Source organism: Centropristis striata, chromosome 19 (genome assembly GCF_030273125.1).
Source record: "Centropristis striata isolate RG_2023a ecotype Rhode Island chromosome 19, C.striata_1.0, whole genome shotgun sequence".
NCBI lineage: Eukaryota > Metazoa > Chordata > Actinopteri > Perciformes > Serranidae > Centropristis > Centropristis striata.
The window spans coordinates 12111114-12132220 of NC_081535.1; the positions used below are offsets into that span (position 1 = coordinate 12111114).

The 21107-nt window shown below is 39.2% G+C and overlaps 2 protein-coding genes across 3 annotated transcripts in view; both read right to left on the reverse strand.

Moving 5' to 3' along the window:
* LOC131992097 (rab GTPase-activating protein 1) overlaps positions 1-21107 on the reverse strand; it is a 79250-nt gene that overhangs the window by 22041 nt on the left and 36102 nt on the right. For both annotated transcript variants that reach the window (XM_059357495.1, XM_059357494.1), the window contains 4 exons: positions 4954-5067; positions 2698-2772; positions 1817-1942; positions 1428-1571 (listed from right to left, as the gene is read on the reverse strand). In XM_059357495.1, coding sequence (XP_059213478.1) covers positions 1428-1571; positions 1817-1942; positions 2698-2772; positions 4954-5067 — 459 coding nt within the window. The remainder of the gene's footprint in view (positions 1-1427; positions 1572-1816; positions 1943-2697; positions 2773-4953; positions 5068-21107) is intronic.
* On the reverse strand, positions 11234-17565 carry LOC131992098 (probable G-protein coupled receptor 21). The gene has a single exon (XM_059357497.1). The coding sequence runs from the start codon at positions 16609-16611 to the stop codon at positions 15379-15381; it is 1233 nt and encodes a 410-aa protein (XP_059213480.1). The 5' UTR covers positions 16612-17565; the 3' UTR covers positions 11234-15378.

Here is a 21107-nt window from a genome sequence, read left to right on the forward strand (position 1 = left end):
TAGTTTTCTTGATAATGATTTTGGTTATTATCAAGAAAATCGTGGAAAATGTCAGATATCAGCTTAAATTAAACTCTTATCAGATATTTTTGTTGTCATTATATTTGTCCAAACATGTACCTTTAGTTATACCAGGCATTAAAATGAACAAGAAATTGAAGAAAACAATAGTCTAATATTTTTTTCCATGTCTGTTATTATTTGAGTTCTGCATTTGCTGTTAATAATTTACTTTACCAGTTTTGCTTATTTGGAATTTGCACAGTGTCCCAAACTTTTCCCTGCAGATTATTTATCTGTGCTGTCAGACGTCATGTGAAGTTGAATAACTACAAACTTGCCACACAGAGACAATCCAGTTGTCTTGGCTTGGACCACTGTGCTGAAAGGTCAATCTTCCCCTTAGTCTGAGGTTGTGTGTGATTTGAAGCAGGTTTTCCTCTCTGTATTTAATGTCTGTCCATCATTTCCAAGATCTTGAACAGCCTCCCAGTTCCTGCTGCTGCAGTGCATCATTACAGCACCATGGTGCCCTAAATTATTTGGGTGATTAATGGAGCATGGTTTTCACTAGATGTAGTGCTTGCCATTCAAGCCAAAAAAACATCTTTGTTTTATCAGACAAACTACTCTCTGAGGCCTTCAAGTGGATAAACTTTTTATTGACTTTGGCCGAACAGCCAGCTCTTGGAAGAGTGTTCATTGTTCCAAACTTCACACTTCAAACTTCATTATTATATAAACCACTGGGGGCTCTAAGTGCTTGAATTTGCCACACTCAACAGTCAATAAACTTCTAGAGAAAATGCATAGTTGTGTGCAGTTTGGAGTGTCATAAAGTGTTCCCTAGAATACTTAAGTATTTTAGTTTCATTACTTATCATTGTTTAATAAACATATCTCAAAATATGTTTCTCTTCTCTCAGCTCAGGATAATATTTGTACATGAAAGGCAAAATAAATGAATTTAGTCGAGTCTGTAACGAATGTTATTTAAATTCACACCTTTATATACATTATGTTGTGGGTTCTGGATGAGAATGCCATTATAAAATCAATACAGTTATTCGGGTTGGTGAAAGTTTTATATTCTAAGCTCATCAACTATTCTGAATCTAGGCTTTCTAAAAGAAAAACTAAAAAAACCATTGCTCAGCCAAAATCTTTTCAAAACAATGATTGCTACAAATAATTACAAAGAACCACAACACATCACGAAATTGGAAAAAAATGCTGATATATTTGGGACAATATAAATGTCAGTCTCTAAATGTCAGTCTCTAATGTGACATATATGGTCATGTCATCCTATTGTTGTTTTTCATGTGTATTATCTTTGCCTGTATTAAATAAATAAAATATTTTAGGTAATACTGTATGTGTGAATTTCAGCTGGGAAAGCTTTGTTTGTGTGTTTTATAACTAACCTCACACAGTAGCAGGTCAATGATATGGAAGACCATGTAAAGAGGGAATTTGGCTGTGAAGAGGGTGAGGAACCACTGAGAGGCGTACATGTGAGCCTCCAGACCCACATTCAGGAAATGGTTGTACAGGTCTGGTATATATTCCTGTTTAAGACAGAGAGAAGACAAAAGACAGACAGAGGGGCCGAAGAGGAATGGAGAGAGAGAGAGGAGCACGGTGAGGCAGAAAAGTAGAAGGAATGATGTGGAAGGAGGGCAAGTAATATATTAAATTAAGACTTAACACTAATTACTAACTACTGTAGTGCAGTAGTCTGTTATTAGACCAACTGTATACCAACTAACACATCTTTTCAGCCTGATTATACACAAATAAAACACACACATACCTGCATGAGTCTCTCAAGTTGGAAGAACTTGCAATGCAGATCTTCAAAGTTCTGCTTGAAAAGGTCCCTGAGCCCGTAATCAAACATGATCTTCACCAGAACACTGAAAGCTTGCTCCTCTGGCATCTAAAGAAGACGATCAAGAGATTAAGTAATTCAGAAATTCATATCCTACTGAGATTAATAGATGAGGCTCATATGACAAACATTTACTTCACAGCTATCCCATATAGAGCCATAACTGTTGTTATGCTATGCACACATCTCCCCCCGTTCCATCAGCATTTAAGAAGACATTGACAATGTTGCCACTAGGTGGCAGTGCTGACATGTCTCTGAACTGCAGGAATGCCTAAAGGGAAGTCATTTTAACTTTGAGGATGAACACAAACACAATATATATTATTTATAAAAATGAAATGTCACACAGTCAGAATCACAGAGATTCTGAACAATGCAGAACTAAATGGAAAAAAGGATGCAAAGCTGCATTCTTTGAGGTTTGCTCTGTTTGGTTTTCACACATGTGTACCCATGGACATATAGCTTTATATTTCAATGATGTTAAATCATGTATACATATATTTCTTTTATTCAGTTGTATGCATGAATTCTAAAAAAAAACAAAACCTAAAATACCACCATCTGAAATCTTTCTCAAAATGTTTTTGTCCAGTAACAGTACTGGGCATCATGCATATCATAACACACTGAATAAACTACAGACAAGACATTCAAAATAAGCCAGGCCATTCCTTCAGCATTGCACAATGTCAAAAAGATACAGATGTCAAATGAAAACAAAACAGTCCCTCTCAGCCCTTGAAAGTGGATTAAATTGGATAGGATTTTTGCTCGACCCTGCTGATATGTGAACTCACGTGTAGCAGCAGCACAGCAGCCAAGAAGGATTGTCCCTGGCAGTAGCCAATCTCCTCATCGTAAACAGAGTAAGCCTGAAGGAGAGGACAAAGGCAAGCGGGCACAAAGTTAATAAATAAGTTTCACAGTGAATTTTAAAATTTATGAGGGAATTAAAATGATATAATCATCAAAAAAAACACTACTGTATAATAGATGGTAGTGGAAACCTTGCTGCCAGCTTGCAGCTGAAGCATGTAGCAGATTCATACCAAGTAAAGGTAGATTAAATAGTACTTGTGATTTCAAAACAGAATCAAATGATGACATGTAATGTAAAAGAGCCAAAGTGTGTGGAATTTATAACATATTTTCCCTTCAGGAGTTGGCAAACCACCCCCGGGCAAGTTCAGTGTCAGTAAATACTGAACTTGTATTTGACAGGTGGTGAGAAAAATGGCTCAAGCTGCACTGGAAACTTAACAAGGCTTTAAATCAGCCATGGAAAAAAATATTAAGTTAAGTTGAGAAATCATACACACAAAAACAGAGACTAATATTGTCTACCCACCATCATATCAGTCAAAAACCATTTGTATAAATATTTAGTTTTCAAACTCATAGCAGACTTGTCTGGTTCACAGGACTTGAATCATACCATACAAGCTATTGGCAGTCAGTTTTTTTCCCATTTAAGAGACCTAAAGTTGCTGAAGCTTTTGCATTGAATGTCACAATAAATGTGTTCCAGCACACTTGACAATTTCATGATGTGTGGAGTACTGAGGCACTTCACAATGGAACAGCAGCAAAGGAAGATATAGGAACCTTTTGGGGATCAGTGTCTAAATTAAATGCCAGGGACATTGTTTTACTCCCAGGACAGGGATCCATGTGCAGGAATATTTTTTCACTGGTGCAGCGGCAACAAAGACCCCTGCAAGTCTGTTGTTGGAAGCCATGATGGTGAAAAACAGAAGGGAGAGAGTTTGGGAAAGTGGCTGTAGTGGCCTACTGAGCTACAAACACAAATAATGAGCACAAGTCAAACAGACAAAGTGTGGATCAATCCACACACAGAGGAAAGGGAGGGCCCGCTGAATTATTCAAACACACCTGAGGAGGTGCTTGTCTGGGAAAGAGATGGATGCCCTCACCTGAGTTATACATAATGAATGAAATGAAAACAGTGAGCAAACTGCAGCCGGGCCTCTTATGTGAAATTATGGAACTATAGGCTGAAATATGTCTCTGCTGTATATGCACGTGTTCATTCTCATGAGAAAGAAAGTGCTGCCACTTCACAATCAATAAGTATTTTGTGTCAAGTTGCCAGGTTTGCGTATGTGTATTATACTAGAGCATAGTGTGTGTGTGTGTGTGTGTGTGTGCTAGTTACACGGTCGATTACAACCTTTGTGTTGCATTTCTAGATTTCTAGACAGGCCGTGGCTGTTGTGAACCCACTGAACCACCCAGAAACAGAGCGGTTGTTCAGGTAATTAATAAACAGCTCCCTTTAGCTGTGACAACTCTCACTACTGCTGGGCAAACTTTGTCATCAGACCTACTGTACAGCAAGTCATTCACAAAGTAATTACACTGTACTATAGGCAAACATGTGATTCTATTTCACATGCAGATTACTGTAAGTGGTTCTAGCACTGAATACCACTGCTACCAAAAAGACTGCAAATCTGTTGCTGTCTCCAAGAAAGAAGAAAAAAAAAAAACAGGTTGTAAGATATAAATTAGTTATATTTTTTACTCTGATGGATGGAGATATAGAAATTCAATCAACTTTTGTTCTTATCTGATTTTTAAAAATGTTTACACATATTTTAATACTGTATTTTGAGTTGCAATTTTTGTATTGTGTGGATTTTAACTTCATGCCAATTCAAAAATGACTGTCACATGATACGCTGTGTCAAGAAAGACAGGTGAATTCACAATAGCTCCAATCATGTTCACATGCATCCACACTTGACATCCATGCAAAAGTTCAGGATAGGAAAATTATTGTGGACTGACTAACCTCCCGACAGACAAAGCAAGCTATAGTGCTGTTGGTCACAGCTAAAAATGGATGCATTTTGCGTATTTAGTAAAGACTGGACGAAGGTTATTCTTGCTTGTTTTGCAGTTGCTCTACAATCATGTGGCATACAGTCTGTTTATGAAGTTTTGTTCACTGTGTTAATCAATTTTTGACTGACTCCATAATGCCTTGTATTGACTTTCCTCTTCCATGTGTGTGTGTGTGTGTGTCCCACCTTGCAGATCTTGTAGAGGGAGTCTTGTCCATCTCCACCAGTGTCTTTGAAGTAGTCATGAGCTGGGAATGTCCTGTTAATGTCCCTGGTGATGGCACTATCCTGAGGGGACTCCTAATAATGAGACAAAGGGGGAGGGGCAAAAGGTTGAGGTGAATAAAAAGAAGTGAGGAGTGCATGTCACAGGAAAGGAGATTTAGTCATTTAATCGACACAAGAAGTTTCAGAAGACAACCACTGGGAATACATTCCACAGAGGCCCAGCAGTGGTCAGTGTTCCTCAGTAGGTGGTGGAAACACACTGCTGACATTTACAGTATGGGCCAAGATGAATTACTGGTGGCACAGAGTGTTCTCTTATACAGTACAAACTGAACACCTCTCTCTGTCTCTATTTATCTTTCTCTGTCAATTTGAGCTCCAACTGTATTACAGAACTTTTACACAAGTAATTACTGTTTTCAAAGCTTTGATAAATTGGTTACTTTCAATAATAACACAACTCTGACAAACTATAGAAAAAATTTACATTAAAGGTAGAATGACCGAATAAATAATGTAACACAAACCACAAAAGGAATTCAGATTATATATATTATGCATGTTTTCTGTGTTTTTCTCAACAAATAGCATACTGACAATTCTTCAATTGGACTGGGCACTGGAACTAACAAAGTTAAGTTTATTGCCTAAAATTTAGTCACTTTGTGGAATTACATTTACTTGCAACATACTGCACACAAGTATTTCCCCCTGGTATTAAAAAAGTCTCCAACACACTGCAATACTACAGAGTGATATCAACAAAGAGGTCACTAGATAGAAAAATAACCGGGGACTAAAATACTTCACTGTATAACAGGCTGATAAGAAGGCGTTTGGTTTTCATCGTCACAGTTTCTACCATTAGCACTCTGAACCTTAACAGTGAATCAACAAGACCTCTTGTCTGGAGAGTGGGATGGATGAGTAACTAAAACAGAGAGCAGGAAATGTGTGGATGTGTGAATAAAATGTATGCACCAGAAAAACAAATTATAACCAGCACCATAACTTAAGGGGGTAGTTTTGCTGTACATGCATACTCTTTTCTTGATTTAAAAATGGACTTAGCGGTGCCACCGGCTGCGTTTGCTTTGTTCACACCAAACGTGAAGCCAATTTTCACCTTGAGTTATGCGTGCAAGTATCCATTGTGTTTATTCATGTTTACTTGTGTTTCTATGTTTCGTGATCTCACAAATCCAGCTGCATGCAACTAACGTGACATCACCCGCTCCAGTGAAGTTGTAAATACAGAGCAAAAGGAGGCAAGCTGTTGACCTTCAAACCTTTTATCGTTTTATGTCTTTTGGTTTTAATTTAAGTGTTGTATCATGTGAAGCAGTTGTTTTTGATGGTCGCCAATAGAAGTTCCAAATAAGAAAATAATCAAATTTAAAGTATGCTATTTTCTCCATTGAATTTAAACAATAGTGATTCTGTCATGATAAGATATACACTGTTACTTTGATATAAAATGATATACAGTCATGGAAAAAAATATTAGACCATTGTTTTCTTCAATTTCATGTTCATTTTAATGCCTGGTACAACTAAAGGTACATTTGTTTGGATAAATATAATGATAACAACAACAAAAAAGCAAATAACCAAAATCATTATCAAGAAAACCATGGAAAATGTCTAGATATCAGCTCTTAAATTAAACTCTTATGAGCTATTTTTGTTGTTATCATTGAATTTGTCCAAACAAATGTACCAGCCTTACCAGGCATTAAATGAACAAGAAAGCAAGGAGAAAACAAGGATGGTCTAATCATTTTTTCCATGACTGTATACCGTGAGAGAAGATATTAGCCATTGCCCACTGCTAATGCTAGCTATAATGTTTATACCAATAATGGAGATTAAAAAAAAAGTCAGAATGATCATCAACAGTTTACAATTCATCCTGAAAGAGACCTTACAATTTGTATCAAATAACATGGTAATCCACCCAGTACTTATTGATGGTGGACCGACTGATCAACATCACCATGCAAAGAGCTAACCTGCTAGCATGGAGGACACAAGGTCAGAACAAACTGTTCGTGGTCAGGATATTTTGTTGCAAGTACAAAGGCGTGAGCACAGCCCCGACTGCATACAATCCAGTTCACACTCAAGCCCTGGGCAACATATTTCTCTGGGATATCCCTCCACTGTGATGACAGAGCACAACACAGTGGAAATACCACACACAGGCATACACACTGACACAGAAAGAGAGAGAGATCAGTAACTACTCTACCAGCAGAGATTAATCACCCCTCATTTCATTATTGATGTATTTGGAACAAACAGCCTCTAAATAAGTAATGTTACTCCAAGACACCCTGGCCATTACATGACAAATCAAATACACATTTAAAGATATCTTCATACAGTATTCGGAGGATGAAGTGGCTCCAATGTGGGTGATTCAATACAAAAATAGGGCGTTCATGTAATTTGGGCAGAAATCCGTTATGACATCCTTTGTAGCCCAGTGCTGCGACCCTCCTTTCATCCATACAGTGAATAATGAGACCGTCTGCAAGAGCATAGAAGGGTTTCCATTCAGTGAGCAGTCAGTAACAATAATGCCTCACCAAGCTCATGTTCAATGAGCAAATTAATACGAGACCCCATTGATCCATGTAGGGAAATTTTCCACTGCACACTGGGATGTCAGAACATGCTATTTGAGTTTTTCAGCATACTGTGTGTTGCTCAAACTCACTTTTGCAGGACTGAGGGTAACCATCACTCCCTGCAGGTGCTTCAAATCCCACTAAGACAACCCCATGGCCAAACACCACAAAAATCCCTGAATTCAAACCAACAGTGTTGCATTTTTTGTTTGTTTGTTTGAAATATCTCTTGTTCCATTTGCAGCTAATTATACCTTCTCAGTCTTGCTGTTACTGTACCAATCAACTCCCTCCCCTCTCCTTTTTCCAAGGTTTCTGTTCCAACTTCCACAAAGGAAGAGAGTGAAACAAAAATAAGGCTAGTATAAGAAGAAATGCAGGAAGAAAGAAATAGTAAAACAAAGTGAGCTAATGGAGATCAGAGACCAACAACAGGCTATTTTTTTAAAGTCCATTCCACAATTTCCACCACACCCTGTAAGTAATAGCTGCAGTGTTTGTATGTGCTTTAAGCACAGCCAACCTGACTAGGTGCTTAGGGAAGCTTGCGTAATGTTGATTGTTTTAAGTTTGATCAGTGTACGATCTGTTCCTCGGTTGTTATATGGTTGGTATTTATGTGGTATTAATTAAGGCATGTAACATATCTCATCCACTGATCTGAGACCTGTCATGTTACTTATATTTTCAAAACACACGTATCTCTTCTCTTGCATCTATGGAGAGTCCCGCAATCCGGGAATCTGTAAAATCCTAATTTACTGGAGTTAAATGATAATTGATAAATAGATCAAAAAATGGTTGAACAGTTGATGAAGCAAATACATTGAAAATGTGATTTATCCAGCTTCTGATGTTGGAGGATTTGCTGCTTCTCTTTGTCTCTAGTGCCTTTGGCGTTTGGACTTTTGATCAAACAAAAAAAGACATTTGAAGATGTCGCCTTGAGTTCTTGGAAGCTTTGAATAGCATTTCTTTCACTATTCTTTTTTATATTTCATAGAACAAATGATTAAGAGATTGCTTAAAAAATCATTGGTAGATGAAGGGCTTCCCTTTAAAGCACATCAGTAAAGTTAAACCAGGTTGGACTGAAAAGGAGCACACAGGCACTCCAGACATCTTGATCTTGAAATTGGTATCGATACATTTCAGAAGGCAGGGGTGGAGTTACTGCATCCAGTGTGAAGGGCCCATTACACTGGGCCACAGTCTCTCAGTGAATGATAAGGATCCATGTTTATACAAGCACCACTTAGCCATACTTATCTGAAGTGGTGAGAGCATGTACAAAGACCTCTGACATAATGGCCAATTAGTTTCCTCTCTGTGCGTCTGTCTATTCAGTTAGAGTGAGGTTTGCATGAGGGTGGCGTGAGAGGGGAGAGAAAACATATCCAGTGTCTCATGGTACTGCACGGAAGTGTGAGAGCGAGTTTAAGTGATTAAGAGGAAGACGGAGGGAAAGACAATGGAAAGGGCAAGTTATCTCTGAGCACGTATAAAGATCTATTTAAGACAAATGTAATACCATCAATATTACTGTAGTTTTAAGTGATGTTTAAACTCTTGGGTTCGGTCCAGGCGACATTTTGGCTAATCTCCAAAAACAGATTGGTTTATTCAAATGAATAGAATGATATATATTTAAAAGGCTAATAAAAAGTTAAATCATCAGGTGATAGCCAATGGGCTCTGAGATTACATTTCAGCTATTGCGTTCTGTTAACCTACAGTCAACCAAAGCACTCTCAAACATGATTGGTCAACACTACTCAGACTACAAACAAGACTATAAGAAATCTGTTTAGCTAGAGATGAATCCACACACAAAGTGTAAAAACCTCATGCTGTGCATTTACAGGCAGTTATGTGCATTAAATACTGGAGTGATTATCCACTAATTGTCTGGAAACACAGTGATGAAAACTCTCCAGCAGTCACTGTGCTTGGCTGTTCACCAAGAAACACGTTGATTAGTCAGCTTTAGAGGGGCAGGTAGGTTTTTTTTTTACATTATGTCCAGCCTTTGTGCTTTGTCAGGCTAATACTGTAGCTCCATACTTCTGTGTATGGATAATGCACAAACTTGTTAAATAAAGCTTTGCAAAGGAATAAGCTGCAAGTTAAAGTTAAAAGTGGTATTAAGAGTCTGAATGATACCATATGAGACTTTTTTAACAGAGTCACAGATCCCATTAGTCACCCCCCTGGTCAAAAGTTCCATCTTTTTTCTGCCATCAATAGTGAATAAGGTGACAGGTAAAACAAAGAAATCAACCATAACAGCTACAGTACTTTCTGTTTAATTGTCATAATGGATGCATGGATGTATTGTCGCCTGTCAGTGACTGCCTGAGTAGTGCTGTAAAGGGCAAATATAAATCGAAATGTAAATCATGGAATAAAGCATGTTTTTCTGACAGAAGTACAATACAAACTCTTCACTGGGGGGAAGCCAAAAATGGCAGAGCTACAGTATGTGCATGTGCGTGTGTTTATGTTTGTTTGCGAGTCTAAAGCTAGGAATAAAGTACCGGAGTAGGGCTTCCGTGGGAAGGCTGAGTAGCTAGCCCTCTATTGTTTATGTCCCTGATTTTCTCTGACTCAACACAATAGCTGACATGTCATTCTGTTATTCTTTCTCTGCTCCTAAAGGACCCTGCTGAGATGCCAAGAAAACACAGGGTGATATTTATCAAGCTCGATACAAACCTTGCTCCACAACCCAAACAACCCTGAGTGCTACAGTTTGGATTTAAACTTGAAAAAATGTAAATTAAGGATGAAATAGTGAACGTCAAAGCATCTTTAATGCTTCCCGAATAATTAGTAGATGTTTTTCTCCAAAAACTGCAATTTTTAATTCTTACTTTAATAAAGCAAGTGCTAGTTAGTTAAATTCAGTCATTCCTTTACCACAGTCTGTAATGGACAGAGCACATGCTCTGTCGCACTGTTGCCTCACCTTAGCATCATCTATCATTAAATCTTAATCGTCTGTCTCATGCCCTACTTTTTGTGCCATTTGTGCACTGGCACACTGCTTCAATACAAAGAGGCAGGCAAAATCTGTATCTGATCAGGACAGGGATGCCAGAGAGGAAGAGGCAATGCAAATCTTAATAACAACCCGACATACAACATGCACTGCCAAAAATACAATGGCCTACATTTTCTTATGGTATTACTTTTGAGCCCACTAACATTTCCCAAAGCAGCCTTGCCAGCATGCAAATTCAGCAGACCAACTGCTTGCACAAATATGTCGTTGTTGTATTACAGTCCATTTAGAGCATGTTAACATAGCAACAATTTGGTCTTATCTGTAACGATCTACGCCAAAGTGACAAATGACGGAAAATTCTGTGAGAATGCAATGCTATTACTTTCCTTATCAACTGCTCTAGTTAATCTTCAGCCAGCCGTACCCAGTCAAGCCCTCTACCTGACTGTGTTGTGACACACAGCATTTGTGCTAAAGTACTTCATCAGTGATTACTAATGGCATTTCACCTGTGGGAGAATAGAGAAACTAAATAGAGAAACATTGTGCCCATCATGCCTGTGTTCAAAGCAAAGTAATTAGCACAAGGACGTTTGAATACACTGAGATAACATTACATTTATTTGCTAAGTACAGACACACAACGTGTACATCTTATAATACATATAGGCTTTTCACCTACAAAGCATTGTGTAATGAAAAATTATAAATATTTCACAGAGACTCACAGAGAAATTAAACATGGTTGACCATTTGAATTATCCAAACATTCTCCATCTATAAAAGCATACATCTTCAACCCCTGACAACTTAAAAAGGACAGTGTTTGTAACAATTGAATAAAGAAAAGGCTTTTAATAATAATTTTCTCCATTTAAAATTAACAAAAGGCCCTATTTTTGACTGTGAGCAAGTTTCACTGTGAACTTAAACACACGCAGAGTGAGATCCCTGCATCTTTTGGGACGATTCCAGACCAATGTTTTTTTACAGTGGTCAGTCTCGTCTTAATGTGATTATAATCTGTTCCTCAGAACAGCTGGGTCATGAGTCAGCCATTAGTGGGGGTCTGGTGTGGCCTATTTAGAGCCTTATGAAAACACAAAGAAGAAAATCGAGTTCAGATTTAAAGACAAGATAAGAAAATATAAACTGCATGGGTTTATGTGTTAAAGTGCACTATAAGAGGCTGTACTGTCTACTCTAACTACGTCAACCCTATTTAGTTGGGGTATGTTGAGCTGATATTATCAAAATAAAAATGGGTGCCTCAAAATTAATTTTATAGGTTATTTCATATAAGGCCCCAATTAAATGTATACATGTTTTTACAAGTTTATTTACAGTGGCCCACATATCAGTATGCTACATAAAGACAATGTTTGTTCCCAAGACAGATGTTCATCTGCTTAGCCCCAGTTTTGAAAGTGGCGATGCACTAAAGCTGTTATTAGATTAGAGAGGAAAATGAAGAATTAACGTTTCTGGAAAACAGATCTTAATATGAAATAAAATTACAAGAAACCACTGAAGTCAAATGGGCTTCCTGGGTTTTTTATTGTTTTTTTTTTTTTTACTAATTATTACTGATAAACTGTTCTTGTAGAATGCACACAATCTTGTCATTATTGTGCCTAATCAACATCATCATTATTTTTCCCTCTCATGGCAGAAAGCTGCAAAGTCCTAGTGCCCATATTCCCAAACCTACCCAACATGGTGCTGCACCTCACCTCACCACAGCCACCACCAGACTCTTGTTCTCTTGAGAACATGAGAAATGGTTGTTTTCCCACAGGAATAGTGGAATGCGTGTGTGTGAATGCTAATGCTGCATGTATTGGCACAATCATTTCCCATGACGCTTTGCCCTAAATCTTAGACATTGCTGAGCAATTGTACCATTAATTGCTGTGAGAAATCTATATCTTTATAGTGGTGAACTTCTTACCTCAAATTCAAAGTAATCTACTTTTTCAAATGGCAAAAGACGGATGAGACACTTTAATAGAAATGCTGCAAATAAAATATATCTTCATAAAGACACAGCTTCAATCATTTCAACATGTAAGCATGCTACTAATTCTACTTAGAGTCCCAACATTTCACAAGAGAATAGACAGAAAGTAATTTTACAAAAATAAATTTCTGTAATTTGACAATCAGACATTCAATACGCCATTTTTGTACACTTCATTTCTGTACATGCCATTTCTGTACACTCAGTTTCTGAAAAAAAGACAAATAGAAGACAACAATATTTGGCAATGCTTCACAGATGATGAGCCAAAATATTTAAAGACAACATGTGAATCTACCACCACTGTACATCTTACTCACATACACTCACAAAATACAGTGTACTTGAGGGACGTGATGTGCAGCTAATAAAGCAATTAAACTCTATACGCACCCTTGCTTAAGCACTGTAAACAGTCCAATTCAGCCAATGGTCACATCCTAACACACTTGCACCCACACTCGTACATACCTATTTACACACGAACAAATAAATTAAAATGCAAACAAAATTAACAGTTTTGAGTCATGTGCTTCCTCCTGGTTGTTCTCAGTTTTACAGAAGAGAGGAAAATGGTTGCAAATGATGAATTTTTTGAAGAGTAGTTGAATAAACAGTAACATTTTCAGGATATTCTGTACTGAGTTTGGAATCTGCGTAATGTACATTTTCCTTCCAATTTCCAGTCTGTGCTCTCTAAAAACAGTCGAGTGTCTATGAATTAAGCCCTCCCTAAAAGTAAGGAAAATTCTTTTCCAACAGTTCATTTTCCTTTGTATATCAAGGCAACAATATATCACTATATAGTGAGAAACAGTCATATTCATGCACACAAGGCATCACTGAGCCAATCACAGTGCAGTGGACCTACACAAACTCTGTGTGAAACCCACTCACATCTTACTAAATCTTTATATATTAGATATTTAGAAAAAAAAATCTCATCATAAATATCTGTTGAACTTTCTTTGGTAGATTACATAAAATATAATAAAGTTAGATGCACCTAAATGAACTGTGACACGAGTCTCCATGGTTCAAAATAGAGATATTTTTTCACAAAATGATTTTATGGCACAATATGTAGACTTGGTTTTATTCCGGCTTCTTATTTGTCTTGATATATATGTAATAAAAGTCAACCTAAGTGAAAAGAACCCACAAAACTACACATGGGGTTAAGCGGATGGACTACAACACCTGCACGTAGACGCTCACACACACGCAACTGAAGTTGAGGGGTCAATCCCTCTACATGGTGCTGCACAGAGGTTAGAGTTTACCTCGAGGTTAGCCAGCTGGCAGAGTGAATGGGCAATTTGTTCTGTTTACATGTGATCCTGCGGTGTTGGTGTGTGTGTTTGTGTGCACATACACTAGTCCCTGAATGCAGGCACAATAGTGCAGCAACAATACAGCGCACACCTAGGTTTGTAACAAGGTCATTACTCACAAGAATATGCAAATATGAATTTCCACAATCACATTAGACTTCTCATTAGACTATTCCTCTCAGCCAGTCAATGGGTCACAGTTCAATGGTCATTCATCTAAGAGCTTAATGTTTTTACCTTTGACAAAAGTCTTTAAGAAATAAATCAGCCCAATGATGTACCAACAATCTGTGGAAAATAAGTGTAAAAATACATCCTTTCTTGGTCTTGCTTTGCCTTGGACAGTTATAAAATATGTTTAGTTTCATTATCAAGAAAAAGAAGGTGCAATGAAACTGACAAAGATTTGAAAAATGAATTGAAAGATAAATTCACTGGAAACAACTTGTCAGGTTAACAGTCGTACACCCAAGCTGAGAAGCATCTCATATATATTATAAACAACAGGCTCAATGTGTGAAGCCACGACATAATATCAATCATAAACTTATGATTATACTAATACAACAGTCTGAATAGATGTCTTGATGATGACTAACCTTAAGTCAATGCAAACAAACTAGAAAAATGACAAGTGCACTGAGTCTTCCAATTTCTTTCGACTGAGTAAGGTCAAATCAATCAGTCAACAACAAGAGACACAATAAATACATTGTACACAAACACACTGTTGCATCACTTAGTATTCAGATACTGGGGGGGTAAGAGCACAAACATTAAATGAGCGTGCTATTGGCGGTTCACCTCAGCACAACATTACTAAAACAGCAGTCAACTGTTGTTCTTTTTTGCATTCAGCTCATACTGTGCTGATAATCCGGCATCAAAGATCACAATGTTTAACATACAGCTTCTCAGAACACTTTCCTTGTAACAATTTGTCATTTTAGCAAAATAAGTTAAGGATCCTCTTCCCATCAAAGAAAATGGATCGATAAAAATGTAGTTCAAACTCAAAAGGATTCATTTCTTCAGACACCTTCTTCTCCTCCATTTCAACTCCTTCCATCTATCAAACCCTGTCTCGACACAGTACAGTATGCTGGTTTTCCTTCAGCATTTTAAAACACCTTGCAAGGCTATTTAAGTCTCGTCTCATTCAGTTTCCTTTGCTCTTGACTCCCTTTCTCTGCCTTTGCCAGCTGTGGCGTGTGCAGAGAGGACGCCTGTGTAACCTCCAAATGCGACAGAAACAGCAGTGGCAGATCAACGCCTCCTTTCATCTCTTTACAGCACATTTAAGCTTGAAAGAGGAGACATTTTACAGCAATCGCATCAGGCATCTTCAGAAAAGTTCAATTTGGCACAAGGGTTCCTTCTGTGTGTGCTCTACACATGACATGTTGTGCCAATTCCTATTTCCCCGTGACCGTATCCGTACCCTGGCCCTCCACATCCTTTTTCAACAGAACCAATGAAAGCCTTTTTGGTGTTCCGAACCCCAAAGCCAGTGCCACTGCGCTGTAAACAGAAGGAGCAGAGGCGTTTGAGGCCCTTCCTGAAGGCAGAGTTGGAGAGGCTGTAGATGAGACAGTTACAGAAGCTGTTGCTGATGGCGAGCCATGTGGTTAGGAACGAGGCTGCAGGGTGGTGGTAGATCCCACCGCTCTCCAACAGAAAGTAGAGGATGTAGGGCAACCAGAGGATATAAAACACGCTTGTAATGCGGAACAGTACCATAGCGTATCGCTTGTCTGGGTATGTTGATGTGGGCTGCTGATACTGTGGTTGGGATTTCTGTGGTTGCGACAAGTGTGGAAACTGCCCTTGCTCTACTGCATTGTTGTCCTTGACTGCAGATCCAGGTGTCAACCCGGGGCCCTGCAGCTGCTGGGGACGGTAACGTGCGTGGCGCTCGCTGATCTCCCGCGTGTGCTGCCGGCAGATCTTGAAGATGTTGGCATAGGTGAAGCAAACAGTGAGAGCCGCCGGGGCGTAGAGCAGTGCAACAATAAAGGCGGTGAAAGCCGGACGAGTCTTCCACTTCACTGCGCACCACTCCACCACGTCCCCGTGGTAGCCGGGTTTCCCCCACCCAAGAAAAGATGGGAGAAACACCAGAGCAGAGTACAGCCATATTAGAATGATGCAGCATCGCACTCGACAAGGAGTCACTAGGGATGCATAAGTCAGAGGTCTTGTGATGGCAATGTAGCGGTCCACACTGACACATGCTAACGAGACCATTGAAACTGATTTCAAAACAGACACCATGTACCCGAACACCTGGCAGGTGAGTTTGGGGTCGAGGCCCTGGAGGTGATGGAGGAGAGACAGGGAGGGGAACAGGCAGCTGACCCCCACCAGCAGATCAGCGTATGCCATAGTCTGGATGAAAGCACTGGTGGTGTGCTGGCTAAGCAAGGGGGCACAGTGAAAGACAAAAATCACCACCAGGTTGCCAGAAATAATGAGAACAGTGAGGAGACATATGATAGAGACTTCAAGGAGGCAGGTGGTAAAAACCTGGGAGTAGCCTATCTCAAGCAGGCAGAAGGGAGCAGATGAGTTTGACGGGTCGGCAGAGCTCTGGTTCAGTGGATCCAGGGAGGAATTCATCATCTTGGGCAGGAATACGTGTCTGAGGGGCCCTTTGAGGGTGTGATGAACCAAAAGAACCCACTATTTTGACAGGTAGCTGGCTGGTTCTGAAAGTCGTTGTATTGTTTCAGTCCAAACAAAAAGCTCCATGCTGCGGTTCAACGATGAGACTGCTGCCATCTGCCATTTCAAATGCAGAAGGGATGGAAAGGACAGAGAAAGGTGAGGGAGCCCCCTGGGTTTGTCCTCGGTGCAGGCAGTTGTGGATTTACCCAAAGATTAAAAAAACAACATCAGGGTAAAAACAGATTAACACACAAGAAGAAACGTGTGTATTCCGTCTTTTTTTCCAGCGAAGCAAACTTCCAGCTGAAGGCACAAAAACGAAGAAAATAAACAGAAAGAAACGTGACTTTGTTTAAAGGAATTCCACTCCAATCTTGCTTGAAATGCCTCGGCTCCCTATAAAGTCAAAGATGTCTTCAACATCTGCTGCAGCTGCAGAAAGCACAGATTGAAGCTCTGTCTTATCTGTCTATAGTCCACAGAGTCACAGCTTCCAGTGAAAACACATTATTGTGTAATGTGCTGCATACATGAATGTAGAGAAGGAGACTTTAAGCATATTATCTCCTTTTTTTATTCTCTTTCCTGTTCCTTCTTCTTTTTCCTCTTGTTTCTTCCCTCTCCTTTAGCCTCTTTTCACCACTCGTCCATGTCCGCTTGCTCTTGTCTCAGTTTCTGTCTGGTCCTTCGCAGTAAGATCACAGCAGACTGCCGTGAGCTGAGAGGATGAAGGCGGTGCGCGGGGTGACTGATATTTAAAACACACACACACACACACACACACATACAAACACACCTCAGCTGTTATGTCTATCCAGAGGAGCAGCAACTATGTCTGGACTGGAAATGAGGTAGGCAGGCATACCGATGCTGGGAGAACCCCCCGTGTTCATTTATCCTCCTTTACTGCCTTTCTCTCACTCTCTCACTCCCTCTGCTTCCCTCTCTACAGAAACAGTGGCACTGAGGCCCCTCCCCTTCCCTGTGGCTCCAACCAATGATCAACTGCAAGGACACGAGGCTTACCTCCTTCCCCCACCCTCTTACCCCTCCCTGTTGTTTAAGCCAGTGTTTCTCATAACCACCCCAAGATTCAAACATACTGATTCACACTGTTAAAATTAGTGACATTTAGTGTTAACCCAGCTCTTTTCCATGCTGACATCTCTGCAGGCTCTCACCTCATTCCCTAAAGACAGAACATTTTGAGCTGTAAGAATGGACATTGTCTTTCTACAATGCAGTTATTGTATTTGTTTGCTGGGAAACAATAACTACATGCCTGGGTGCAGTTTAGAGGAAATATTTCTATTATTAATCCGGCTGTGAACCACGGACATACCATACAGGACAGCAAGTCCCCCTATAGCTCTGTTAATCATAGCATGTTGGCTACTATACATACAGAATGTGTTAAATGCTGCACAAAGGTAAATCAGCTCTTATGTGCGTGGGTTAGAATTTGCTTCTGTAAACAAAAAGCGACAAAAGACAAAATGTGTTAAAAGCGCCATTATATAACAGATAGTCTTGAATTTCATGTTAAAGAATACATCAAGGTTAATGTGCTACATTTTGTCTACTTGTTTTCTAAGAAAGTAATTTTACTGACTCTTATGTTTCTATGCTGGTACTCTTCTGTACTCTGAATACATTTTAATGTGATAAATCCATTTTTATTAATTGATTAGTTTTTATAATTGTAATCTACTAATAATAAACAGCAGCAATATAAGAGCTTAAGAGACCGTGAGACAGATTTAAATACATGAAAGCACCGCGCAAATAATTTAATTTGCGCTCACAGCCTGGATGTAATTGGCAGCTGATTCAGCAGCACAGCAAGTAATTATGCAATTAGTACGTGGGTCTGCCTTCTAGGTGCAAACTGTGAGCGAAAGAGAGACTGACAATACAATGGTAGAAATTCAGCTCAAGTTGAGATACTGATGCTAAAATTAACATTTTCTGAGGCCACTGTAACTAAGCAATGACTTGCTTAAACTGTATCTTTCAAACTGTTTGTACTAATGGAGCATAAAGAAATTCCAAGAAAAAGATGGAGATGAATTCACATTAAAAGTTATGAATGAGCTAAGAAAATAAACACTAGTGCAGTATAAATATGTTACTGCTATTACGTATTAGTCTACTTCAATGAACCCACCACCTCAACAACAAGAGAGTTCATTATTTATACTGTAAAAATGTACTTGCCCTGCAATATGCGAAAAACACAACATTACATTCAAAAATTCTATCTAATGGCCAGCATGGGGCGACTCCACTGGTTGCAAAAAGAAGTCAGTTTGTATAAAAGTCAATAAGAAAATAACCCTACTTCCCATTTGTTCACTTGGACTAAAAGACACTGAAGAGCTCTAGCTCTAGATACTAGCAGAGCTCGTGTTAGCTGGTAACATACTGTCATTCCGTCTGAACTCGAGGCATCAAAACCGGAGTCGAAAACCTATGGCTGACATCACGGTGACCATCTCCACTATTTTTTTAAAGTGTATGGGAATAACATGATGTTGTATTGCAGTGGTGGGGCTATAATTGGCAGCTACTCAATTTCTCCTGAAATAATTCTTATTGTTGTACCAGAGCCAAAGTATATGTGTACTATAGTATACTATATGTAATAGGATCGAGGCTAACAGTCTTCGACAACTGTGGCCTGCATCTTGACATAAAAATCCCACACCCCCAATCAAAACCAACACATTAAGCAAAGTACAAGCAAGATACAAATGTTTGAGTGTGCAAATGTACTATGTGGCCTGAAAGCCTTCAACAGATATGCACCTGCTCCTGGTTTTGCATGCATCAGCTGATGCTGCACCTCCACTTAGCACGAAAGATACTTTGACAAAGTCAGCTATAACCAGGTAGTATGACCCCACCAGACATCTTTTAATCTCCCTCCCAGCAACATAAACAGACAGCTTTTTATTGAAACTCTCTAAAGAATTCAGCAGAACACTTTTTATTAAATTTCCTTAAAATGGTTAGTCCCCTTCAGCCTTTCTATAAAGAACCTTTTATATTGCCTAGAATTATTACCATCTCAGTTATTTTTAGCTCGTATGATGTGCTGATTACATTTAATTACTCAGAATCCTGTTCTAAAATTAGAAACTTGAGTGGGTAGTCATCACCGTCAGATTTAGTGCCCCCATCCTCATCCTAATGGCTTTCGGAAGACTGCAGAGTGTCTCGTGCAGGAAATTTGGTGTAGCGTGATGGAGACCAAAACATACCCACACATACACACACACACACACACACACACCAGCCTGCACCTTTTCCCCCGCAATCCAGACACACTCCCATGCTTTCACGCACCTCCTCCGCCCACCACACGAGGAGCTAAAAATAGATGACAGTACGACGAGAAGGGCTGGAAGAAGAGAAGCGGGAGGAAAGGATGAGGAAGGTAGCACAGAGCTCATCAAAGGTGAATGGAGGAAAAGGTGATGAGAGGGGGAAAAAAAACAAATCACAACAAATCACCAAAAAGAAAAGGGAGCTGTGAGGACGAGGAAGAAGGAAGAGCCTGATGTACTGTCACTGGGTTGCCAGGCTAAGCATAACTTTGTCCTGTTAGTTAACTTATGCTTCCTCACAGCTTGACAATCTCTGCAGGACAGCATGTGTCCAGTAGCTGATACAAACAGCAACATAATAGTCCTCATTATTCCTGGAAAGCATGTCCAAATTCTAAGACAAGAAAAAAGCTGAGGATTACAGTTATGTGTTGTTATGTTGACATAATGACATGAGCTCTTTACTGACACGGCTGTAGTTATTGTTAGGGTGGAATACAATAAATGCTTAACATCCTGGGTGATTCACCTTAAGTTTCTGGAAAAGGCAGAAGAAAAAACAAAAACAGAAACGATGTCTTTGAATTTGAATTTGAAAACACAGCCCTCCTCCTGCAGCACCCCTCTCTGTGCTAAGCCCCTCCCACCAGACAAACACGGGTATTAAGCATGTTTTATACATGTTTTATGAGTACTAATCCTTAATTTCAATCATCCCCATCATGATTGTGAGCCTTGCTGTCACCATCTAAAGGGATGTGTATGTGCATCTGCATTTGTATAGCCAATAGGAACACCCTTTCTGAACTGACCTGTGATTGGCCAAAGTCTCCCATCACAAGCTAGATTTTCTTAAACCTGAAAACAGAGCCAAGGGTAGCTGCAGAAGTCTGTTTTTTTATGTAATATTTGGCCAATGACACCAACAACAAAAACCTACCCTAGTTTTAAATAATACAAACTAAATAAGTAATCACAAATGGAATTCATTTCCTGTTTAATAAAGCTAAGCACTGTTAAAAGACAAAGAGTTAACTTGCAACTGGCTGCCTTCCATCTGAAAATGATTAACACCAACCAACCACCACCACCCAGCTTGTGGCTGTTTTTATGTAAATATAA